This window comes from Orcinus orca, chromosome 2 (genome assembly GCF_937001465.1).
Source record: "Orcinus orca chromosome 2, mOrcOrc1.1, whole genome shotgun sequence".
Classification (NCBI taxonomy): Eukaryota; Metazoa; Chordata; class Mammalia; order Artiodactyla; family Delphinidae; genus Orcinus; species Orcinus orca.
In genome coordinates, this window is record NC_064560.1 from 168,588,593 (window position 1) to 168,614,807 (window position 26,215).

General features: G+C 52.8%; 1 protein-coding gene and 2 long non-coding RNA genes across 8 annotated transcripts in view; 1 reads left to right on the forward strand and 2 right to left on the reverse strand.

Moving 5' to 3' along the window:
- The window catches only part of ACTN1 (actinin alpha 1), a 95,629-nt gene that overhangs the window by 62,978 nt on the left and 6,436 nt on the right, over window positions 1-26,215 (reverse strand). The window contains exon 1 of one of the 4 annotated variants that reach the window (XM_033432643.2): window positions 17,813-17,833. The exons of the other annotated variants lie outside the window; for them this stretch is intronic. Within the exon in view, the coding sequence (XP_033288534.1) occupies window positions 17,813-17,821 (9 nt within the window). The 5' untranslated portion in view covers window positions 17,822-17,833. Of the gene's footprint in view, window positions 1-17,812; window positions 17,834-26,215 lie in introns of those variants that run through there. 4 annotated transcript variants of the gene reach the window in all.
- Window positions 11-3,543, forward strand: LOC117202344 (uncharacterized). 2 transcript variants are annotated; one of them, XR_004484651.2, is made up of 2 exons: window positions 11-113; window positions 3,042-3,543. It is a non-coding gene; the product is annotated as an uncharacterized LOC117202344 (long non-coding RNA). The 2 variants fall into 2 exon arrangements; XR_007476045.1 differs by lacking the exon at window positions 3,042-3,543 and adding an exon at window positions 2,060-2,709 and having other exon boundaries at window positions 22-113.
- Window positions 112-8,126, reverse strand: LOC125963691 (uncharacterized). 2 transcript variants are annotated; one of them, XR_007476043.1, is made up of 3 exons: window positions 3,825-8,126; window positions 3,301-3,404; window positions 112-1,517 (listed from the first exon to the last, which is right to left on the reverse strand). It is a non-coding gene; the product is annotated as an uncharacterized LOC125963691 (long non-coding RNA). The 2 variants fall into 2 exon arrangements; XR_007476044.1 differs by having other exon boundaries at window positions 5,133-8,122.

Here is a 26,215-nt window from a genome sequence, read left to right on the forward strand (position 1 = left end):
AACCATCCTATCCTGCAGGAGAAAGGAAAGCTCTACTGCACGGCGGTGAGGCTTCTATTTCCTGTCCTCAAATATGAGGGAGACAGGGGTCCTGGAGCCTGCAATCTACAAAGGTAGGTAGGACCCCCCCTAAGAAACAGTCATACAGCAACCACGGCAGGGGCAGTTCCGAGCCAGACCTCCTGGTGCCAGGGAGCGGGGCTCCAAGAAGGCCTGGCAGGGAAGGGTGCTGAGATCAGAAGACATGTCACATCTGGAACGAAGCCCAAGGCACCCCGGACCCCTTCTTCCCCCCAACACACAATCCCTGCTCAGCGAGCAGCAGCCGGCCCCACGAGGGCTCCGAGCAGCTGCGGACTCCCTGGAGAGGAAGCAGTTTCCTCCTGCAGAGGAGACTGCCACCACCCAGCCAGACAGCATCACACAGCCCCTTCCTCTCTCACCCAGTCTCTCCAGGGACCAGACACCCGAGAAGCAGAGGGAGAGCGCCATAGCCTAAAACCTCGCCTTCCTGCAGAGTCCTCCCCCAGGCCTGGCGGCTGGTAACGTCTCTCCCACTTAGAGGGCACAACAATGACACAGCTGACATTTAGTGACACTTACCAAGCACTTTGTATTGATTATCACATTTACTCTTCACAACAAGAGGTAGATTTTTTTTTTTTTTTTTTTTGGCTGTGTTGGGTCTTCGTTGCTGCACGCCGGCTTTCTCTAGTTGCAGAGAGCAGGGGCTACTCTTCGTTGAGGTGCACAGGCTTCTCATCGCGGTGGCTTCTCGTTGTGGAGCACAGGCTCTAGGCACGCAGGCTTCAGTAGTTGTGGAGCACAGGCTTAGTTGCTCCACGGCATGTGGGATCTTCCCGGATCAGGGCTCGAACCCATGTCCCCCGCATTGGCAGGTGGATTCTTAACCACTGCGCCATCAGGGAAGCCCTAAGAGCTAGATTTTGATCCCCCATTTTAGAGATGGAAAAACTGAGGCTCAGGAATGTTAAGTAACTCAGCTGGCAAAGAACAGGCCTCAAACCCCAAACCAGGAGTTCCCTAACCAAATTCCAAATTCTTTCCACTTTCTCTTTCTCTCACTGAGCATCCACTAAGTATAGGGCACTAGACCAGTGACTACTAGAACGAGAGAGGGCCCAGCTCTCAGGAAGCCATGGTCAAGCTGACAGATAACTACACACCCCACCAGTGAGACACAGACTGAGCACCCAGGGGAACGATACACAGATCCCTGCAGGGGGCAGGTCGGCGGCACGTGGTGGAGGTCCATTCCAGACAGCAGGCAGCAACCAGTCTGCTCTGCGGTGTGAGCGTATTTGGGGGCCTGACTTGAGATAGTGGTCGACTGTGGGTAGAGCAGGGAGCAGGAGAGGAGAGCCTGCTCTGTTAGCAAGAAATAGACCTTTTCTCCAAAGGAGCTAGGAAGCGTTGCATTAGTCTCTGGAACTCCTCGGCCAGCAATCGTTCACAGGCTAACCCTCTGGGAGAGAAATGGCCTGGGGCAGAAAGAACTGGGGGTTGGGGGGGGAACAAAAAAGCGAATGGGGAGAGTGGGGCCAGTTGGCTCTGGGGTCCCCGTTCCACCCCAGGGCACCCAGAAGACTACAGCCCCCTTCCCCAGATCTGCAGCAGGAGAAGGGATAGGAACCTGGCCCAAAAAGGCCCTTCTTCACCGGGAGATGCCGGAGCTTCACACTAGCTCAGCAGCTCCAAACCTCCCTGGAGCTGTGCTGCAGCCAGCCCCGGACACGGTACACAAAGGAGACCCAGCTGGCCAGCCCGCCCACCTGCCCACCTCTGCCGACAGCTACCACAGCAGACCAGCGGGCCAGGGACCCAGCCCTGGGGGAAAAGAAAGGAGGGCGGGGGCGGGGGGGGGGAGGGCGGGTGGCCAGCGTGCTGTGCTGACCTATCAACCCTGCCACAGGTGCTCAAAGAGCCTGAGAGTCGCAAACAGTAAATACATAAAATTTAGCAATTCCATTTCTGGGTATATACAGAAAAGAAATGAAAGCAAGGACTTGAACAGGTATTTGCACACCCATGTTCACAGCAGCGTGATTCACGATAGCCAAAGGTGGAAGCACCCCAAACGCTCAGCAGCAGATGCACGGGTAAACAAGATGCGGCGTGTACATGCAACGGAATATTAGTCAGCCTTAAAGAGGAAGGAAATGTTGACACACACCACAGCGGGGATGAACATTACAGACTTTATGCTGAGTGAAGTAAGCCAGACATGAAAGGACAAATGCTCTCTGACTTCACTTTAATGAGGTCTCCAAAGCAGTCAAGTTCACAGAGAAGAAAGCAGAATGGTGGGGGCCAGGGGCTGGGGGAGGAACAATGGGGAGCTACTGTTTGATGGGTACTGAGTTTCAGTTTTGCAAAATGAAAAAGTTCTGGAGATGGATGGTGGTGACGGTTACACAACAACATGAATGTAACTATTGCCACTGAACTGTCCACTTAAAGGTGGTCAGAATGGTAAATGTTATGTATATTTTACCACAATTAAATAATATATAAATTAAATACAAAATCTTACGTGTGGCATAGAAGAATAACCATGTCACCTGTGGGGAATTGTTTTTTTTTGTTTGTTTTTTGGGTTTTTTTTTTTTAACATGAGCATGTTTTACTTTCATAATAAAACCAAAAAAGAGATTGAGACTTATAAGGCAAAAACATTTCTAATCACGACGCATGGGGGGGTTTAACAACTCCCAGTTCTTAGAATGGGACAATGCTGTCACCGGACTCCTCCCCTTACTGCCACCACAAGCCTGCCCTGCAGAGGACCACAAGAAACGCCCTCCCAAAGGCAGTAAGGCAGACTTGGGGTGGGGGACAGCGGTACTGTTGCCCGGCCCTCCTCCACCCTTCATGAGACCAGCAGGAGGGGAGTGCCGCTGACCCAGGGCCAGAGGCGGTGAGAGGGTTGGGGGCCCCTCCCTGGGCTCTGACTCCAGGGTGACTCCAGCTGTTGTTTCCCCGCAAGGAAATGAGCCCGCCCGCCCTTTTCCCCCTTCTAGGACAGCACAAGGGAATGACGTGGCCCATCCCTGCATGCCCCGGCCTCTCCCCAGTCGGCTCTGGTGAAACCACCCTCCGCAGTGGGGAGCAAGCTAGAGCGAAGAGGGTGGCAGATGAAATGGCTCATCCGCCCGACTGAGGAAGACGGGGGATGGGGAGGACAGCGGACCCTCAACTCCCTGCACGAACACACCAGGCTCGGGCTCCAGTCCTGTGTTCCCACTGACCAGCCGTGTGGCCTTGCCTCAGTTTCCTTACCTGTAACTTGCAGGGGATGGACCCTTTGCTATCGAAGGCTCCTTTCGGCTCTGAAACTCTAGACTTCCCTGAAAGCTGGGTGATGTGCCGGAACTGAGCCAGGGCTGGAGAAGACAAGACCCAGCCTTGGAACAGGACAGCTTCCGAACAGATGCTCAGAAGGAAGCACAATGATTCTAACTGGAACACCAGCACCTCCACCCTCAGGCCAAGCCACCCACTCATCCATTCATTGAATTTTTTCGGAGCTCTTCTTCCCCTGAGCCAGGGACCATGCCGGGGCTGGAAAACGGCGGTGAGTCAGCCAGCCTTCGAGGCGCTCACAGCCTTGTGAATGTTGCCACCAAATTTCAAGACTGGCCATCACGAGCTCTGTCCCCAAAGCCGGCCCTTTGAGGAAGCAGAGCCTGGAAGAGTAACAGCAGGCAGAAGGGGAAGCCATACGGGGCCCTGAAAAGAGCACTGAACCAAACTGGGAGTCAGGAAAGTCTGGTTCGAATCCCGAGTCTACTGCCGACTCTGACCTTGGACAAGCTTCTTCAGCCCTCTGGGCCTCCAGTTCCTTATCTGTCAAGAAGGGACTGGATGTGGTCTTTGCAGGACCTTCCAGCTCTGACAACCTGGGCCTCCTGGACGCAAGCCCTCAATCCCGGAATCACGGCTGGGAGGCCTGCGGGAGCCAGCAGCACTGCTGACCCATCCGGGACCCTCAGACGCCAGACAAGCCAGGCTGACAGCCGGCCAACTCTGCGAACTCTGCAGCTCTGCCTGCAAAGCCCAGCTGCTGGAAGCAAATGCCTGCTTTAACCTCAGGGGTAAAATGGATGTGGAAGTTTTCTCAAAGTTGGAACCATTTATCTTGGGATGGGGTCGGAGGACCCGAAGGAAGCTCTGTGCATTCCCTGTGCCCCACTGCCTAGTACGGGAAAGTGGAGCCCCTCTCGCCCCATCTCTGCCGGATTTGAACCATAAACACAGCCCTTTTCTGAAGGGAAGGACTTAACACAAACCAGATGCAGTAGGGACTTTCCCCCACCCCCTCCTGGCCCTAAAATTAAACATTCAGTGTCCCTTCTGCCAAAATTCACTTGAAGGCCAAGCCTTAAGGAGCCAGCACCTCCGGTTCTCACCCTCACACGCTCTCAATCACACCCCCTCTTAAACAAAATGTCAAGGTCTCCAAATGGAAAATGGGGATGGGCGGCCTCCCAGCAGTGCCCAGCACCCCTGCAGGCCAGGGAAAGATCTAAAAGGAGAGATCACTGGGGAAGGAACACTGATCCCCCACTGCCAACCCAAAAGGAACCAAAGGGCAGCCTCCCAGGAGTGGATCCTGAGCAGGGGATTTGCCCCTGGGGAGGGCACGCGTGGGGCTTGCAGACGGGGCACAGCCAACACGCCGGGAGCGGGCCTGTGCAACAGCCCTGTCCCAGGGGACTCCGGAGATTACTGGAAGAGTTCGCTTCCTGGACTTCAGTTCCCAGTCTCTAGAAATGGGGTGAATCACAGGCATTTATTTAAATAACTCTGATCTCAGTCAAAGCGGCGAGGACCTGGATAGAACCCATCTCAGGAGAACTGGACTCTTCTTGCTGGGTTTTGCAGGCTTCCCAGCTGCCAGGCTGGTTGCTCCCTGGTCCTACAGATCCTTCCAACTCCCGGCTGAAGGCCCAGACCATCCACCCACCTGCCCCCTCCCCTCCCCACGGTCCCTGGCCGTGCTAGGGCCAAGCCTCAGCACCCAGCACTAATCAGCTTGCCCAGCACATCGTGTCTCCCCAGGGAGAAGAAACCTCCCCCTGAGCTCTCAGGCTCAGGGGACCATGTCTTACCCCCTCTGTGTGCTCCACGGGGCTCAGCAGTGCACAGCACACACCAAAGCGCTCAGAACAGACAGTCAGATCTCACTGAGCTGCCATTCCTCAAGAAAAAGGACAGGTGATAGCAGAAAAACATCTGAAGCAGGATGTTGCCTCAGATAGCAATTCTCTGACTTGCTATAAAATTTGAGTACTATTTTTTTTAAGTATTTAATCCTACAACTTCAACACAGCCATTTTCACTTTTGTACGTAATCTTCCTGTTTACGTGGGTTTTACAGTTGCAACCGATTATAATGCTCCATAAAGTTCTCCTACTTTCAACCGTCTGTTGAACATTTCATTCCTGTGTAATCTTCCTAAATGTCATTTAAAGGCTGAAAATATGCTCCACCACTATCACGTGTCAGGACGGTTTGTAAAATTCCTCCCCTGACGTTAGTGAGACACAGAAGCCTTCCTTCTGCTCCTATGGAGAGCAGAGAATATTCTGAAGCATTACTTTGTTTTAGTTGGACAGTTTCCTCAGGACACTATCCTGGGGGTAGAATTATCCAGCCCAAGGGTAAGAACATTTCCATAGTTTTTGCTACATAAACGAACCAGATGCTAACCCAGGCTGCACCAATCCTCAAGGCCTTCAGAAAAGAGCGCAAGCATTTATTCGACTAGAAACTTGCCCTGATCGGATTTTATTTTTACCTTTTTAAAGTTACGTTGTACTGACTGGAAGAGTTCATCTTCTCTGGGCCTCCAGGTTCAGCGCTCTGGAGATCCTTTTTCTAAAATCTCACCCCCTCTATACCCATCCTTCTTGTAACCCTAGTCCACTCTGACAACAGCAGACCTGTTGTGGCTCCCTTGACGGCTTCCCTACCAGACTCAATGCCCTCCCATTTCTGAAGCCCCTGATCCACTTCAACGCCATGACCTCCACAGCGCCACATCTCCCCTGCAGAACTCCCACTAGGCAGAGAGGCTGCCAGAGGGTTTCTGGACCTAGAACCCCCGAGAGGACCCCTAGTGGTGTGGAGTCATTGGGGAATTGCCTGTTGAGCTCAGTCCTACAGGCCTTCTAGCTTCCTGCTGCTGGGACCCCTGTCTCAAGGGGGCAGTTTGAGCCCGTGCCAGCAGAACACACTGCTGCTGGCAGACCCTCAGGCTGAAACAATCGAGGGCCATAACTGAGGAGGCGTTCACACAGTTTAGGGCCAACCCAAACTCCTCTTGTCACGCTGTCTGGATGAAAGCTAGAACCCAGACAACAGCCCACAGTCAGGATTTGGCTCAACTGAGTGCAGAGGACCAGAGGTCACTAAGGTGGGACAGGGAGAGGAGCCAGGCGAGGCAGGATACACAACACTGGAAAGCCCTCCCTCCACAGGAAACCAAACAACAGAGCGGGCAGGTCACTGCAGGACACAGATGTTTGTGCTCAGTGGCGAGGCGGGCCCTCAGCAGGCCCGGAGGGACTGGAGGGCAGGATGGGCCGCCTGATACAGACACCCCTCCGCATGCCCGGGATGAGAAAAGTGGCTTCCACCATTATCACTGCAATACTGCTTCAACACAGCCTTGCAGACAGTCGACGGGCCCACCTGCTCCAAAGCCAAAAACAATCACAGTCAGAGAAGCAAGAGGAGATTTGCTTTCCTTTCTTTCCTTTCCTCTATTCATATTCCCCCTCTGGGTCTGGGGTCCAAAAGAGATGCTTGGCTCACATCTTGGAGAGCTAGTGAATTTGCGGTCTAAGCCTAACAAAGGAGACGAAGCATCAGCAGGACGTCCCAGAGGAGGAGTGAATGGGAATGAAGGAGTTGAGTTTGTTTAGCTGAACTCCTGCCGTTCAGGCTGAAGCAACAATATTCCCAGGTAATCCTTCGCAGAGGTCTCTGGTGTTACCTAAAAATTAAGGCGGGAGCTTGCTAGAAATGCAGGTTCCTGGGCTCTGAGCCCAGTGTACTTGGTTCAGCCGGTCTAGGCAAGGCCCAGGAAGCTACAATTTTTACATGAACTCTAGGTGGTCCGTGGACCACCCTTTAAGGATTACAGCCTTGGAGTGAAACTCTCCACTTGGGTGGCAGAGGGTGGATGTGCCCTCGGGAACCAGGATGCCTACAGGGAAGCCGTGGTCACCTGGAGTTGGTGGTCATTTAATAAGGTGTAAGGAGGAGGCCCTTAATTGCTACTTGCCTCGACTCCTCACAGCAAAGAAACCTCTCCTTCACAGAGCAAAAGCACAAGTCACTGCCTCCTCAGGAGTCCCTCTCTCCCTCCAATTACCATGAATTGTAATTGGACCCGCCTTGACAGTTCATGTGGTTTCCTGGGTGGGGAGAGGCAAAGAGGGTAGAGTGTCTCACAAACCAGACAGAATTAATCAATCCCAGCCTTTCCACATGGCCGCAAGCTGGAGCGCCTTACAAGGCTCCAACAGGGAGCTCTTTACCCAAACAACCAGAACAGTAGCTGAGACATTCTGATGGCTTCCCCCTTCAGGGCCCCCAAGGAAATGTCCCAACACGCAGATTCTCTGTGGTGAATCCCATGGTTCCAAAGTTCTGATCATCCACAGCCTCCGGACCTTGGAAAACGGTCCCCAGCTGTGTCAGATGGGCTGGCCATAGGACAGACAGCACTAGGGACATCAAGCCTCCTCTAGGTGCACCTCCTAGAGCCCTGAGAGTCCCACACGTGGGTAACTCTAAGATGCCATCATTTGAGCATCACTTCTTCCTCCCCCAAGAGACATCTATGAGCCTCCAGCTACGGTCCCTGCCCAAATCCCACCCAACTCAAGGGGACGGCCAGAGTTGTAGGCAAAAGGAAGCTTCCGTGCACCACCTCCTCCATACTGAAGATAACACAACCATCCAGGTGTGTCCTACTGTACGCACTGCACCAGGCACCCCCCGTATAATCACCCCTTTTGGCATCTGAAGCCACCTAAGAAATCATTAGTCAGCTCTTAGAGCTCTTAGGGACTGAGGCCTCCGTCCCTACTTGAAGTCAAGTCATATCATGAACAGACCTTCTTCGTCCTCTCACTCCAGCATCTGGGAAATTCAGAGCAGATGCGTAACTGCTCGGGTGGCAGAAGTATCACTGTGGGTTGGAGGTGTCAGCAAGCCTCAGCCCAGCACCGGCACCCTAACCAAGAGTTCAGCAAGGGCCCATCCAGATCAGGAAGTGGTCTCCCCTGCCTGGAGGCTTCCTCTTGAAGACAAGCGGTAGAGGAGAGGGTCACCTGGACCACGGGATGCTCGGTTCAGAGGAGTGAGAACCAGCACAGAGATGACAGGCGTAGGTTCTCACTTACGACTCGTCCTACTTCCCTTCAATTTCACCGAACACCCTGGCTCTTCTGACAAGCCTCACAGACAGACAGGAACTTGGGGAATGCGGTCAGGAGCCAGGGCTGGGCAGAATTTTCTCAGACACAGATTCTTCTTTTTTTTTTTTTTGCCTGCGCTGGGTCTTCATTGCTGCACGCGGGCTTTCTCTAGTTGTGGTGATCGGGGGCTACTCTTGCTGTGGAGCACGGGCTTTAGGTGTACTGGCTTCCGTAGTTGTGGCTCGCAGACTCTAGAGCCCAGGCTCAGTAGTTGTGGCACAGGGGCTTAGCAGCTCCACAGCATGTGGGGTCTTCCCGGAGCAGGGCCAGAAGCCATGTCCCTTGCATTGGCAGGCAGATTCTTAACCACTACGCCACCAGGGAAGCCCTCAGATTCTACTTCTTGACCGCCTGTCCCACCAGCACTCATCAGCCACCCCCGGCCCTTAGATCTCACCTGGTATGTGGTAGCTACTGAGGACTCTGCTAAGTTGCCACTAGGTGATAATATTTCACACTCTCCATCCAAATATCTAAACCCTGAGTTTCCAAGCCAACTTCTTATGTATCTAGCACTAGATGAAAATGTTATGAAGGTCTTTAGAACCTTAGAAATGTAAGTCCACAAGCCAGACAGGCCAATGGCTGAAAAGATATTTTGGGTCAGAGGAAAATCAGGCACCCCCCTGCCAGGTAGGGGCACCTAGGGACAGCCATTAAAGGAGGGACTGTCCCAGCTCAAACTCCTGCCTGACGAGAGGCAACAGGTTCACCACAGCAGACCATCAAAAGACACACCTCCATGCTCTCAGGTGGTAGAACTTCAGGCAATCCTTATTTTCTTCTTTGTATTTTGCTGTATTTTCCAAATCTGTCACAATAAAAATTACTTTCCTTTTTAATTAGTTTTAAAAAAATAGGTTGAGTGTGCAATCTATAAAAATTTTAAATCGCTATGTTGTACACCTGAAACTAATATAATATTGTAAATCAACTATACTTCAATAAAAAATAGGTTGTGTGTTGCTGGTGACACACTATGCTAGTCTGCCTTTTATTTTTTTTTAATTTTTATTAGTCTGCCTTGTAAAGGCAACTGATTAATATGTAAAAGGACGTATAGAAACGATCACCTCCTTTGACTGATTAACTCAGCTCGTAGATATTATCCTAAAATGCAGGAAAATGTCCACATGAAAGAAATATTTATAGAGGAACTATCTATGAGAGCTCAAAACTGGAAACCATGGGGCTTCCCTGGTGGTGCAGTGATTAAGAATCCTCCTGCCAATGCAGGGGACATGGGTTTGAGCCCTGGACCGGGAAGATCCCATATGCCATGGCACGACTAAGCCCGTGCGCCACAACTACTGAGCCTGCGCTCTGGAGCCCGCAAGCCACAACTACTGAAGCCCGCGCACCTAGAGCCCGTGCTCTGCAACAAGAGAAGCCACTGCAGTGAGAAGCCCATGCACAGCAATGAAGACCCAACACAGCCAAAAATAAATAATTAATTAATTTAAAAAAAAAAAACTGGAAACCATGAAAATGTCCAATAATGGGAGAATTAAGAGAAGTATGGCTGAGGAGTGGGGCAGCCAGTAGAGGTCCACGCCCAGGCCCAGGCCCAGCCCCGACTGGACGGCCTCATCCCTCCTCTGTGGCAAAGAGCCTGGGGCCAGGAGCACCCTGTTGAGATGTACAGCAGACCCCCAAGTGCTTCCAGAGGACAGCTCTGGCCTTGACAGTTTTCCTGTGAAGAGGTGATATAGGCCAAACTCTCATTTTCCTAAGGAAATAGCAGCTTTGGCCCTCATGTGCCCAGCACTGAAAGCAAAAGTTCTCATCTCAGTAAAGGCCTCAGAAAACCTCTGAACACAGGAGTCCACACAGACCGCCCTCCGGCTCCTGTCAGACAACTGCATGTAAGTCTCCAGGAAACACTGGCAAGCATCTCCAAGGACTGGGGCCTCGCTCAGGCTGCACCTCCAGAAACAATAGAATAAGATTTCATTCTTCAGCTCCCCACAGAAACGCCTTCACACCAATGTGATTTAACATCATGCCTTTGGCTCTACTGGGGTTGATTTAAGAACCAGTATACAAAAAAGGTCTCTATGTTCCATGAAACTAACACCGATGGCATCATCCACCACACTGCTCTCCTAAAATGGAAGAGCCCTGGGTGTTCAGTGCTTACACAGAGAGGCAAAGCGTCTCTTTCCAATGAACTGGTACACTTCCCTTTACTAGGAAATAACAGATGTGAATTCTAATTTCTTGTTTTGTTTTGGCTGCCGGGAAGCTCAAAACTAGGGTCAGTGCTGACTTACAAAAACAAACCTTTTCTTTTTTTTAATATTCATTTATTTAGCCGCATCGGGTCTTAGCTGCGGCGCGCAGGCTCTAGAGCGCGTAGGTTTGGTTGCCCCATGGCATGTGGGATCTTAGTTCCCCGACCAGGGATCAAACCTGCGTTCCCTGCATTGGAAGGCGGATTCTTAACCACTGGACCACCGGGGAAGTCCCAAGACAAACCTCTTCTAACACTATTTTCTCAATTAGCTCACCCCACCACCATCACCCTGACAAAGCTCTGGGTCGTCTAACTTTAATTTAAAACTCTGTTTTACATGAGCCTTTTAACGTGTCTCCTCAAACGTTTTTTGGAAAGAGACAGGAAAATACAAATAAATATTTATTCATGAAAAAATCCCTACACTTTCTCCAGGGAAGGAACGTAAAGGCTATGAGGCTATATAAGAAAAAACATCTTTGATAAAATGCCAAGTGGGGAAATATAAAAGCAAACTAAATTGTAGGTCCACTGTGATTACCACTATCAAAATAATACAGGCATGAGGATAAAAAAAAAATAGGTTTTTGAAAATATAAGTAGTTGTGTTTAGGTGAAAGGGTTAAAACTTAAAACGGGCATTTCCTCAAACCTCCAAAGTTGTTTATCTTCTCAAAAGGAAACAGAGGCCCACGTTGGTGAAACAAGTAGCCAAGCCAGAAACTAGAAAAGCAGAGTTCCCCTGGCCTGTCCAATGTCATCCCCGGTCTGCCACACCAGGAGGGAGAGAACAGGTTAGGGCCCTCATCTGGCTCCTTAGGGACTGGAACCCAGGGGATGATGGTCTATGATTTCATAGGGTCTCGAGGAAGATGCTTGGTGCCCTGAAATCACAGTTGTTTGAGGTTCTGGCCATCCCCTGGCAGTCAGTGGACACGCTCTGCGCACTCCCTCACAGGAACAACAAATCGCACACGTGGTGGGTGGGGAGGAAGGAGATGAGCCACAACCCCGGACCTCTAAATACCTAGGACTTGATTGGCAAACTAGTGACCCCTCAGCCTTCCAGTGTCAGATCAAATGCCACTCCCTCCCGGAAGTTTTCCTCATCCACCCTCAGAAACCAGCCCACACCTAACCAATGCACATTCATGAACAGTCTGAACTTCTTCAAAACCCTCAGCACACCTGAAATCACAGCATCCATCCAGCCTACGGGACTGCAGGCCCCAGGCCCAGCACAGGTGTAGTTGTTGCCCCATCGATGTGAGCTGAGTGGCCTGCAGATAGCATAGTTCAGCCCTGCTGAGCGCCGTGGTTTGGCCAACTGGACTAGAGGCTTCCTCCTGCCTCTACCGGAGGCTCCCCAGGGCCACCAGAATGGCGGGTGGCTTCCTCTACTGCCCCCATCTCGTCTCTAATGACAACAGCCCACATCAGGCAGAGGAGTATCAGTGGTCCGACGAGGGGCAGAGGCAGGGTCTGCCGCTCAACTTCTTGCCCAGCCCTGGATAGCACGCAGGACTTCAGAACAGGCTGACTCATCACCTTGCAGGTGGAGTGAGCTCATTCCCTTCCAGGGCATCCCTGGAACTGGAAACCCAGAGCAGAGATGGTTCCTATGGCAACAGGCCAGCACCTCCTCCATGGCTGCCTTCTTTGGAGCACCATTCGCCTGTGCCCACGGGTCACTTAACCCACTCTCCCCCAGCTTATATTCTCAGAACCCAGAATGAGGAGGGTCCTTGAAGGCCCAGCACCCCCCCTCCCTCCACGCCCCTCCCATCTCATTTCTTTGTGGGTTAGCTGAATACCTCAACTACAAGGTTTTGTACATTTTGTTTTGTCTTTTTGTTTTCTGGCTGCACCGCACGGCTTGCAGGATCTTAGCTCCCTGACCAGGGACTGAACCCAGGCCCTTGGCAATGAAAGCGCAGAGTCCTAATCACTGGACCACCGGGGAATTCCCCCACTGCCGTTTCAATCTCTCAGGTCTACCTAAACACATTTAAGACCAGGAAACTCCCAACCTAACAGTTCATTCCTTCTTTGGAAAGCCTGACTATTAGAAATTCTGAGCTAGACTCCATTTCCACTCAACCTCCCCCAAGGCCTGCTTCTCCGAGCCCTTGGGGCCCCTGAACATAGCAAGTCCAGCACAGCCACTCTTCCAGCCTGGAGCTTCTCTCAACCAGGTTCCTTCAAATATTCCTCTGCCGTAGTTCCCACCCTTCCCCAGACTCCACAGGGGATTATGTTGGTCTCTAATCCTCTCAGTGTGCAGTGTGCAGTTCAGACAGGCCCAGAGCCTGCTACTGCCCCACAGTCCAACTCCCCCTGTACTCACTGTCACCCACCCTCGGGCCTCTTCCTCTCCGCCCCTCCCCTCACCTCCTTCACACTCATCCCCGGCCCCTCCCTTCCCAGAACTTGACACTCACTGTCTCAAGCCTTTGGTCACACACGGCCTGGCCCGCCTGGCCCACTCTTTGCCACCACCCCCTTGCCTGACTCACTCTTACATACTCTAGATTTAAATGTTAGCTCACATTATCACCTCCTCCAGGAGGTCTTACACCAGTCTCCTCCAAGGTGGCCTGGGGCCTTCCTTGGGCTCCCTTCACTATATGGGCTGTGACATCTTTGAACATGACAGGGAAATGCTAGTTCATGGGTCTCTCCCCCACTGGCCTCTTCAGAGGCAGACATCCTGCATCATCTGGCCCTAATCTGAGAAGAGTGAGTGCTTAATATTTCTTCAATCTGGGTGGCAAGCGCCTGGGTATTTGTTTTACTATTCTGTACTTTTTAAACATTTGAATGTTTAAAAGAGATCCACAATAAATGGGAACTGAGTGGATGAACTATCGTTGGCTGCAGTGCCTTTAGCCCCAGCGTACGTGTTTGAGCATCTCATGGATCTGCTGAATTCATCCTTCAGAAACTTTCCTCCCATCCTGGGGCTGGAGTCCAATGCCACCTGGTCCAGTTATCAAGTGCAGTCAGGTCAAACCTTCAAATAAGCACCTGCAGCGTACCTGGCACAGCGGCATCACAAGGGCACCATTTCATCTCCATTTGTCCCTTCCCACTTGAGAAGGTCTTAGCAGTTCATCCTAGCATGCTAATCTCACTGTAAAGTATCCCAGATGGCTACATACGACAGGTTCCGCTGCTAATCGTTGAAGCCGGGTAATGGGTATATGGGGATTCATTATACTACTCTCTACTCCTGTGCTTGAATTTTCCATATAAGGGTTTTTTTTTAATTCATTCATTCATGCAACTAACATTCCTTAAGTGCCTACCACATGCCAGGCATCATGGATAAAGAGAAATAAGAAACAACCCCTGCCCCCCACTTGTATGACTTGATAACTTTATTAAATTCTAAATTATTTGCTATCTTATCCCTCCCTGGGAGTTAAACACCTAATGTCACTTATGACAGGAAGACAGGAGAGACCTCCCCAAAGGAACAAATAGCTAATGAGGGGCTTCTAGGCCCCGTGCCTCCTGGGTTTTTCTTCCCAGGCTTGCCGACTCCATCTGCACTTGAAGTCTCCCCATACACAGCGCTCCCCCCATTCAGTACGTGGCTGCAGGAGCCCCAGGGTGGGCCTCAGGGCTGCTGCCCATCTTACACCCCCATAGGAGCCCATGCCAAGATCCCTGCAACTTGGGCTTCCCTGACGGCGCAATGGTTGAGAGTCCGCCTGCCGATGCAGCGGACGCGGGTTCATGCCCCGGTCCATGCCCCGGTCCGTGCCCTGGTCCGGGAAGATCCCACATGCCGCGGAGCGGCTAGGCCCATGAGCCATGGCCGCTGAGCCTGCGCGTCCGGAGCCTGTGCTCCGCAACAGGAGAGGCCACAACAGTGAGAGGTCCGCGTACTGTAAAAAAAAAAAAAAAAAAAAAAAGATCCCTGCAACTTAAAGGCAACTTCCTCTCAAAGGGCAGGATGCAAATGCCCTACATTCTATCATTGCAACTTTTCCTAGAGCCCACTCAGTATCCGGTGCTAGGCCAGCTTTGGGGATAGAAATAAAAGCCATAAGGAGGTCCCTGACCTCCAAGGAATCATGCGTGGTCTTACTGACTGAAAATCCTTGGATTCAAATCCTAGTTCTGCCACTGGCTAGCCGTAGGGCCTTGGGTGAATAACTAACCCTCTCTGGGCCTCAGTTTTCCAATCTGTAAAATGGGGATACTAATGCCCACCTCACAGGGTTGTTGTGAGGAATATATGGGTTAGTATACGGAAAGTCCTTGTCCCAGTGCTTACATGTAAAAAGTTAAGGACAGTGCCAGGCACACAGCATTAGAAGAGTCAGTGCATACAGCTCTTACAGTATTATTATTATTATTCACCAGGCTCCCATAGCCCCTATTAACAGGTCCTGATGACAATGGGCACTGAAACTCTCTGAAAAGAAGGAATCACAGAACAAGGCCAGACACAAAGGACAGGCTCTGACTGGCTTCTGGCTGCCCTTGCATCATGTATTCTCTTGAATGAGCTTTTCCGAGCAATGCCCCAGCCACAGCTTAGTGAGTAAGAGGTGCCCACGAGCCTGTAAATGCTTTCCATCTGCCCTCTTCTCTCAGAGGAGGCCAGCAAGGTGCCTTCATCAGGGAGATACCCCAGCCCACCTGGACCCAGGATGCTAGAGCCGGGCTGGGAAGTGTTTTGCTGTTGTTTGGGGGGGATTCTGTTCAGTGGCCACTTTCTGCTCACACTGGGCTATAGCAGATGTGGGCACTTTGGCCCACAGACCTGGGCATTAACCTCAATCTGCCGTATACTAGCTTCAGCGCATTCTCTGAGTTGGCGGGGTTTTGATTCCCTCACCTGCAAATAGGGCTGATACCTCCTACCTTGTTGTGGGGAGGAAATATGATCGAGGATGAGAAACAGCCAGTACAGGGGAAACACAAGCGCGGCTATTTCAGAGGGTGGTTGCCTGGAGCACCTCTACGGACACAGGAGCAGCCCAACCCTGACACAGCCAAGAAGGTGCCCCGCTCTGGGGCAGCCAGTGAAGGCAACCAGCACCCTGCGCCCCACAGGAAGGCAAAGAAAGCCACCCCCACCCCCCCAGCGGTGAGGCCTGGCCAAGCCTCACCTCCCAAGGCCATCCTCAGGGGTGGCCAGTGTCTGGGGTGCCACTGTGGGGCAGGAGGGAAAGAGAACAGACAAGGAGAAGAAAGCAGGAGGGCAAAGGAGTATGGAGGGGACATAAAAAGCCCCCATCTGGCCCTGAGCCCCCCCAGACACCTGCACTGCTTGACACAGTGCTGGGACCTGCAGCGTCGGGGACCAGAGAGACGGCCACTTCCTGGTTCCTCAGGAATGCGCAGGAATGTGTGTGTCAGGAGAGAGGTATTTGGGGCCCAGGGAGGGTGGAGACCCAGCTCCTTCTCTGGCGAGGGGCTTCCCTTCTCCAGTCAGGGCTGACTTGCCATCAGGCAGCTTGTCCTGGCAGTGAGGAGACAGCCAGGGCGCTGGGTAGGAGTGCAGGCTCTGGCCCAGCAGCCCTGGGTTCATAGGCCAGAGCCCAGGAGTTGGTGGCTTGGGGCAAATTATTTAATCGCGATAATGCTCAAGCGCTTCTGTAAAGTGAAGATGAAAATGTATGAGGACCTAGATTTTATGGGGTGGTTATGATGATTCATGATTCATTGATATAATACGTGTAACGGGCTTAGCACAGGGCTGGGCATGCAGTACTAAGTGTTAATATCAGGACCAGGACCACTAGTGCCACCAGCACCACCAGCACCTGTCCCTCTGACTCCTTTCTTGCTCCCCTCCTTAACGGCAAAATCAGAAGCCAGTGCCAGGAACATCTGAGTGTAAGGGCGGCCATGCACAGGGCCCACCCGTCTGTCCATCACCCCCTCCAGCCTGGCAGAGCACAGCTGCCAAGCATGTGTGAAATTCACCTGAAGTTGACCACCCACACACCAGCCAGAACTCCAGCAGCTCCATCTGCCTTCAGAGCACAGAGGCTCACCCCGCCTATCTGTCAGCAGGTGTTCTGGAGCCCACCGGCAAGGATGACTTCAGAAGATGATTTATATGTTCCCAGAATAAATTCTTTACTAAAACCAGCCCCGCAAGGAATGAACTCCTGGCAGTGTGTCCTTGGACAAGTCAGATCACCACTATGGACCTCAGTCTCTTCATCTAATGGGGGGAAGGTCAGGTAACAGTATAGGTCCCTTCTGGTCAGGCATTCCATGAATTGATTTCTTCAAACTGCTACAAGGGAAAGGATAGAGCCAGGTTCTGGGAGTAAACAAAGTGAAAAACAAGGCTGCCCATTGACACCAGTCCCTTGGGCAGATACCCTTGCTCCGGCAGGAGTTTCTCCTACCCACTGAACCCACAGGCAGGCCGCCTCTCTCACACCAGGCAGTGGGTCAGCCAAGCCTACACAAAGGACTGATTATGAACCATCCACCTTGCAGTGGGCAGAGATGCTCTCCCCATCCCTCCAGAGCCACCCCCAGTATCCCCACCCCCAGACCACACCTGGAGCATCCAGGCTACAAGGCAAAGCTAAGGGGCCCATCGCCAACCCAAACAGGGCTCCCCACTCTCCCCTCCCCAGGCACCTGGCTTTCCACTCGGCCACACCCCAAGCAGGCATTTCCAGAGTAAGAGAGTCCATGCAGGGCCCAAGACACAGAGCATTGTGGGTCCATAAGGGAAGCTCATTCACCTGGCCCCGCCCATGCCCTCCCTAGAGGGTGGGAACAAATTACTGAAAGCTGAGAACATATAAGACTCGGAAAGATAAGAGACTGTGTATTAGCAGGTTATCTTCAGGGCCAGACTGGGAAGCCCAGGGATCAACCTCAAGGTCACCTCAAGAAGTGCTAGACTCTGCTGAGTAATCCCCCCAGAGAGGACGACAACACAGAATAGTGGCACCGACCCAGACCCCGGAGATCATCTCCATGTGATAATCCAAGCAAGACATTTACAGCAGAGCACCACCGGCATCCTAGAACCCAGCCCCCTCATTCTGTAGGTAACGATCGGGTGTGACTTACCAGCATCATACAGTAGCCACAGGAAGCCCTAAGAGGAGACCTCAGGTCTCCCAAGGCCTCGGTACATCACGTACAACCGTGCTCCCTGTTCCGAGGAAAGAGGGCAGGGTCCTCCCAAGCAGCTCTCTGGCCTAACGGTGCAAAACAAGGGACAGTCTCTCCATACCTATTCCTCTCCTAGATGTCACCCACCAAGGTCCCCACTGAGAGGGAGCACAAGGCGGGTGGACCAAGGTCTTGCTGAACCCCATATCCTGGTGAGCTGGAGAGCCCAGGGTTCTGTCTGCTTCCACACCCCCAGGAGGTCGAGCCCAAAGACAGCAGGCTGCTGATGTCCAATAATTGAGAGAACCCTTGGCTCTGGGCCCGGAAGGAGAAGGAAAACTGAGGCCCAGATTTTACTTCCTTTGAGGCCCACAAACCCACACATCAGGACCGGAAACTCCCTAAGAATTTCTGAAGTACAGGCCTCGGCCAGATGCGATAGGGCAGGGAGTGGAGGGATGTGTCAGCAAGGCCAGCTCCTCGGGAGGGGAATCCAAAGGGGGCCGCTGGCCAAAAGAGGAAGAAAGGCAGCTGGACCACCTAACAGGGAGCCGGAGCCCTGCGCTGGTTCCCGCCTCCCCGCAACAGGACACCCGGGGAGGGGGTGCCAAGCAGCAGTGTGGCAGTCTCAGACCCCATCCCGAGCAAAAGGCCGCTTCCCCAGCTCGGGCCTCCTCTTGACCCCAGGGCACACTTCCGAGTCCTGGGAGCCAGCCCTGCTCTGCGCCCTGCTTCAGCCCCATCACTGGAGTGACCCTTGGTGACGTGGGAGGTCATCACACCCAGCACCTCGGCATCTGCAGACGTCTCCTGCTGGACTGTGGCTACCGCACCCCCTTGAAATGTACCCACTGTCACCGTCCATCCAATATTTGGTGAGTACCTACTATGTGCCGGCAGGAGGCTCCTGAAGAGTCACCCTTTCTTGGGGTGCAGAAGCACATCTCCCTCCCCAAGCCTGGGCCTCCCAGAGAAAGACATGGTTTTTAGTTTGGGGGAAGGGAGAGGAGACGCTAGGTAGAAATTATCAGCAAAGTCACAATCTGGTTCAAGACCTCTACAGTAGATTGCAAAAACAGCGCCAATTCTTCACCCCTGCCTACATCTACCCCCTCTGCCAGTAACTTTAGAGTGTCATCTCACTTGTTAAAAATGCAAATTCTCAGGCCCCACCCCAGCCCCACTGAATGACCAACACTGAGGATGGGGCCCTGCGACCTCCAGGTGATTCTCATGCACATTCAAGTTTGAGCACCACTGCTCTACTCCACAAACCACCCCTATCCTTCCAGGCTTCAAGGCTCTGGGATGAGGTGCCATGAGTGTCTGGATCCCAGCGGCACAGCCTTCAGGAGCCCCAAGTAATGGACCCCTTACTAGGAGGCCCCACGAGACCCCACAAACCCACCTTCACTCACCCAAGGAGTCCCAAGTCAGTCACAGATGAATGACATCCCCTGAGAACCCTCCAAATGTCCTCAGAGCCAAGAGTTTCACAACAGGGCCCTACGCAAGTGCGGTGAGGGCTGCCAACACGGCTGTCCTTTCCAGCTCTCTCCAGCCCATCCTCTACCTAGGCGCTAAGTGAGCAATGCAAGGGCTGAGTGGCTGAGAGCCACGGGATTAGGAAGAAAGGGCCGGAGCCAGGAAACCAAGCGGAGACAGGGAGACATAACTGGAATCCCACTGGCTGCCCCTGGGATCCAGGCAAGACGCGCTCAGCCACGGCTTCCCACCTCCCGCCTCTTCCAAAACTCTATGTGCAGAGAACAACTAACTTCCAAATGTTGCAAGAAGCCACTGTGAGACATACAGCACACATTCATCTAGAAGCATTCCCAAATTCACAGTCGCTTTCTGTCATTGCATATTTGCTTCATCAAGGAACAATAGAAGCAGAAGGGCTCTCTCCTGGGAGGAGAAAAGAATGGCAATGTGGTGGGAGTCCCTAAGAACCTGACTCTCGAGCCCTAGGAAGAGGGCAGCAGACAAGGGTACAAGTGCCCCAGGGGACGAGAACCAGGTGTCAAAAGCACATGTGGGAGGAAAGAAAATAAGAAACAGACTGACTGCTCCTGCCCTCCCTCACCAAATTCCAGTGAGTCTTTGAACTCCGATGGGGCCAGGAGCTGCAGGTGAACACAAAGAGCCACCCGCAGAGGCAAGAAGCCCAGCTTCCGGTCCCACCTGCCACCTGTAAGCGGCTGTGTGACCCGCGCAAATCCCCCAAGTCCTCCAGCCCCTCCGGGCGTCAGCCGTCTCATCCACGCCAGAGGGGTCGGAGCTCCTGCCATGTGGGGTGCGGGACAAATGAGAGCAGAAGGGGAGGTGTGCATGGCGACACGTTGTGTGTGACACCATCTGTCACACAGACAACTACACAGGCGAGAAGTATACAAACAGATGTTTAGGAATGAAAACACCAAACTGGATAGCGGTCAATTCCACTGAGGGACAGGAATGGGACTGGGGAGAAAAGCACCGTGACCTCAAATCTGGAATGTTCATCATCTTTGTGAACTGGCCTCAGAGCAGAAAATGTAGAAATCACGGCTGTAACCACCTGAGCCTTTGCAGTCCTTTCTAAATGTCCTTACCCCCAGCCAAACCATCTCACAGGTGTTGTGAGGATGAAACGAATTAATATCTGTGAAACACTCAGAGACGTGCCTGGCCCACAGCACAGCACCAGCTAGCCTCATGCTTGGGGGAGGGGTAGATGGTCCGCTGTATATAATTCCAGACATACTCCCTGGGCCACAAGGTGGGCCTAAGCTGGCTTTGTCCTAAACCAGAAGCTTCCATGGAAAGGGACTGGGGGCAGGTCCCCTAGCCAGGCACCCCTGGGCCCCAATGTGGCCTCACTGCCTGCACCAAGCAGCCCATTAAGGGGGTTCCAGACAGGCCCAGAAAAGTGAAACCCCAATGTGGAATTCCTTAATTTTTAAAAAGCTGATTATATACAATGAAACTCAATTTACCACTGCATAACTTAGCAAAAAAAAAAAAAATATATATATATATATAGGTAGCTTTCTTTGGGGCTAGAGTTTGGGGTGTCCTCAGGACTTCATGCATGCAAAGATACCTCCAAACAGCCCCGGCCAGCACAGCATCCAGGAGGAAGGGCAGGAAACCAGGGGTCTGGCCCCCACTTCCCTTACCTCCTCCACCTCCCAGCTCCCGGGGCCAAGTCTGGAAAAGCACTTTGGGTTCCTGGAAAGAAAGGCCTTTCCGAAGTATCGGGAACTCTCCTGGAAAGTGTCATTATATATTATCTGGAGGATGTGTGTGGTGTTTGAAAGGGGGCCACTCCCCTGCCAAAGCCAAGGCAGGGGCCAAAAACAACAGCGGGACTTCTCAGAGCCAGACACACACACACACACACACACACACACACACACACACACACGTGTGCCTGCATTCACGCTGCCATGCACATCCTTGCTCACTCACTCACAGTACTAGAGGTCAAAACAGACACGGGACCTCAAAGCCACTGGCCCTGTCCCCACCAGACCCTCCCACTGGGGGAGGAGGCAGTGATCCCATTTCCTGGTCTTGGGACTTAGAAGAATTAAAAGCCCCACTCCTCTCTCCATCCTCAAACCACAGGCTTGACATGTGCACATTTCCACATGGGACATGAGGAGAAAGAGTCTGACAGTAACAAGTCCCTTCCCACTCACGTGCAGGACCTGCCACCCCTCTTCCAAGATGGAAAGCCAAGTTCCATTAGGAGACCTGCCTGAAGGGGGCCACCCACCTCAGCGCTCCCTCCCCTCGTGTCATTTCACCTACAGATGATTTGAAAATAGAGCCCAACACTGCTCCGTCCGTTATAATCAGCTTTGCCGATGGCTTTTAAAAAATAAAATTTCAGGGCTTCCCTGGTGGCGCAGTGGTTGAGAGTCCGCCTGCCAGTGCAGGGGACACGGGTTCGTGCCCCGGTCCGGGAAGATCCCACGTGCCGCGGAGCGGCTGGGCCCGTGAGCCATGGCCGCTGAGCCTGCGCGTCCGGAGCCTGTGCTCCGCAACGGGAGAGGCCACAACAGTGAGAGGCCCGCGTACCGCAAAAAAAATTAAAAAATTAAAAAATTAAATTTCAGGCCCATAAAAAACGGTCCCCTGTAAGCCCTGGCCTCCAATCACAGGCCTGCGACCACCTCCACAGCACCAACCACCACGGAACAGTAAACACAAGGTAGAGGAGGCGCCCTTCCCTTCCCCACCCCCATCACTTTTCTGCCCTCAGCTGAACCATTCAGGGCCTTTGATTTAGACGCTTAGCTGCAAGGTTCAGAGGGAAGAGGGGGCAGGAAGGGCACTGTCCTCCCCCCAGGGCTGCCCTCTGGCCTGGCCCGCGGCGCTGAAAGCCAAAACTGCTTACCCCAGCCTAAGCCCCCAGACTTTCCCTCATCAGCTTTCTGAAGAGCCTCAAAGCTCAAACCAGAACCTCCACCTTTGTGTTTCACAAGCACAGGCTTCTCAAACCAAAATAAACACTGAGCCTCAGCTACCTGGTTCAAAGGGTGCTAGGTTCCCCTGGCGACCAAACAAAGGGGCCGGCAGGAGCAGGTGAACCTGAAGGAACCCAAGCAGCAGAGGAGGGGACGTGGTTGAATTTCATAGCGGGGGAGGCAGTCCCCAAAGCTGGGAGCAGCTCCAGGAGAGGCCACCGGGGACCTGAGTCCATTCCTGACAGCTACTCCTACTGAAAAGTGGGGAGAAATACAACTAGAATCCTCCACTACCTTTCCAACCGAGAAAGGGAATTTCGGAAAGGCCCACACCCACCCCTTTAGCCTCACAGACCCTCAAAGACCTGGATTCAGAACCAACTCTACCCCATTCAGGTTGCGAGAGGTAAAAGCACTCCCCCTTTCTGAGCCTCACTTGCTCTGTCTATAAAATGGGGATGAATGGAGAGAAAATGGAGAGAAAAACCATATGTGAAAGCGTAAGTGTTAAAAATCATGAACCATATGATGAGTACTTGGTTATATTCCATCTTGACTTGTTCCTTATTTCATTTATATCAGCCATGTATCAATTAAAACGTAACCTCCAAAATAACAAAGGGTGAGCCTGTACTTATGGTTAAGGGTGGAGTTCCAAGGTCAACCTGCCTGGGTGCATTCATAACCTGGCTTATTACCTGGTCGATCTTGGGCAAGTCACTTAACCTCTCTGAGCCTCAATCTCCTTATCTGTAGTAACAAGGGAAATAAAGGTACCTTTCTCACAGGGGTTTTTGACAGATTGAGATAATCCAAACCATGCAACCTTCAATCCATGTGAACTATCCGTCTTTTTACTTATTTGGGGAACCAAGACTTTCTTAATAAATACTATTGGCTGGTTGTTGGATATAAAACAGACAACTCTCCTTTCCAGCCTTCCTTCTCTCATCTTCTCTTCCCTTCCCTGAAGGTGGATAGTGTTTACATTACCTCCCACATCCTGGGCATGTGAAATGCTTTAAACCAAAATGAAAGGTTTGTTTTAAGCACCGAGGGCACCAGCACCTTCATTCCCAGGCCCTCTCCCTGTGAGCCTTCTGGTGTGAGCCTGTTATTTTGTATCTCTAAGCTCAGGATCTTCATCTATCAAGTGTGATCATCCCACATGCCTTACAAGGCTGTTGTGAATGTTAAATGAGACCGCAGAGAACACATCCACCACAGAGGCCATGTGCAAGAGGGGTTTCTCTACATCCCCCTCCCTGACACTGTGGGTGACAAGCCTGGAGAGGACCCCACGACCTCTCAGTGAAGAGTGGATCCCAGCCCAGAAGCTGCCCGCTGTATCCAAGGACCAAACAGGCGGTTTCCAGGGTAACCGCATCCTCTGCAACTACTCCCAATTTCTATCCTCAGCTGCCTTTTATTCTCCTCCCGCCTCTGTAGTGGGCTAAGTCACCTGTTCCCATTATTGCTAGGCAACCTCTGAGAATGGGCAGCTGCCTCCTGGGGTAGGACCCTGGCCCTGCCCTCCCCTCTTCATGCCTCAGGCCCTGGGGAAAGCTGCCCCACTTGGACCCCCCCGTTAACCCTGGGGATGGCACAAGGTGAGAAGCAATCCCAGGCCAACAAGGCAGGTGCCATGGGACTCGGCCTTGGAGAAATGAGGAAGGTCACCCGTCCTCCCCCCAGCCCAGCCTTCTGTTCGCCTGTTCTTATCGGTGATCTGTTCTTAAGCAGTTTCCAAGAAAAAGGCCACATGATGCTTTTTATGAAAGCCACCCTTCTTGATTATTTTCCTCTTCTCTTCTCCCACTCACTCACCATGAGCTTGTATCCCTGACCTTAGCGTGGGCTCCCAAGTGAGAGGAGGAGGGGTAAGGATGGAGAGAGCTTTCCTCTAGGAGGTGGGATGACAGGCAACTGTCATTCTCTTCTTATATTAGCATTTTCTGAGGGTTTTTAAAAATTGAGATATAATTCTTATACCATCAAAGTCACCCATTTAAAGCCTACGGTTCAGCGGGTTTTAGTATATTCACGAGGCTGTGCAACCACCACTGCTATCTAATTCCAGAACGTTTTCATCACTGGGTTTTGTTTTGTATATGTTTGGCTTTGGTTAAATTGTTCCTAGATTCGCAAGCATTTGCTTTATAAGCAGGAGAGCACAGTTTGAGCAGGCAAATCGGGAACCACACTGCCCGGCTACGGACCCCTGCTCCACCTCTCGCTCGCTGTAGGACCTTGGAAAAGTCATGTGGCTGCTCCAAGGCGGTTCCGTCATCTGTAAAACAGGGTAACAGTATCCCCCTCGCATGATTAGATGTGTTAATGCACGTAGACTCCTTAGCACAGGGCCGGATACTTAGCACATGTTCCAAAAGGGTGAGCCACCGTGATCATTATGAGAAAAAGAATTTCTTCAACTTAAAAAAAAAAAGAAAAAAATCCAGTCCTGTTCCTGGCTCTGCTCTCGGGCTGCCGGGACGGCCACTTTCTGCTCATTTGTCTGGGAGGGGCTGGAGCTGAACGAAGGCCTTGCACCATTTGGGGCGGCTGAACAGGGCTCGAGGCGGGGGCAGGTGGGGGTCCTGAGTGCTGCCTGCGCGGCTTTGAGGCCAAAGTGTCACTACCCGGGACTCACTGCCCTGCACGGCAAGATCCTGCAGGTAATCCCCAGCCAGGACGTGATGGGGGGTGAAGGAAGAACTGGAAAGACAATCAGGAGAGTGCCTGACCAGCCCTCTCCCCGCCGTTACCCTCCACCCGCTGAGGTGGGAGGATTCTCCGGCCCGATGCTCGGCCTGAGAACCAGCGAGCAATCTTGGCCATGTGTTAAGAGGAAGGTGGGCTCCCATCGTGGCTCTGAGGGTCTCCTGTGCCCGCCACTCCCCAGGTGCCTGGCGTCGCCACTTTGGGCAATTAGAACTTAGCAGGACCCTGCCTTGGCCGATGGAGACAGCACCCGGGGCTGAATCCCGAGTCCCAGCAGGGTGACCCTGTCTGACCAGGACTAAGGAACCAGGCTACGGGGGCTCCTCTGCCTGCCGCCTCTTAGCCGAGACTCCTCTGGGGAGCTCCAGACTGGACTGGGCTTCCAGCACCCCAGGTGAGTAACTCAGCCCAGCTCCTGCGGCCCTTCCTGCAGCGATGTGGGCCCACTGACCACACTCCGAGGGGATAAAAGCAAGGCCCTGGGAAGGCTCCCCGACACCACGGCCCTGGGCCGCATGCACACCAGGTCCCAGGAGAACCTTGGGCGGGTCGCACATGGGGGCAGCTCAGGTGGCGTTGGTCCCAACTAACACCACACCTGCGCAGAGGTGTGGGGCTCCAGAGCCCAACCTGTGAGCCGTACAAACAGCCTGGCCTCTCAGGAAGGCGACAGGTCAGCTCCGGGAGGGGCACAGAGAATGGGGAGAGGAGGAGGACAAGGACGGAAGACAACGGCAGGGTGTTCCCGGCCTGCAGGAGGCCCCACAGGACGACTCACTGCTGCCTGGGCTCCTTCCAGCCGTCTCCCTCTCCCCTAGTACACACACACAGACACACACACACAGACACACACACACAGACACACACACACACACACACACAACCTAACTGCCAGGGAAAGGGGAGGCTTCCCAGCAAGACCTTTCCTGTCACCTCAGGCAGCAGTGGCGGCTCCTGCTCTACAGTGGCCAATGCCACGCCCCCGGCCGTGACTGGCGTGGCCTGGTGGGATTTTCTGTCTTTCTGGTTCCCTCTGCACCTAAACTGTCATTTCCACAACCCCACATGGGTGGAGCATCTGATACCTAACAGGGGTTCGATCAGCGCTCACTGATTGACTCCACAGGAGAAATGGTCCATGTTCTCACACTGTGATGGGGCTAGAAGGTAAGGAGCA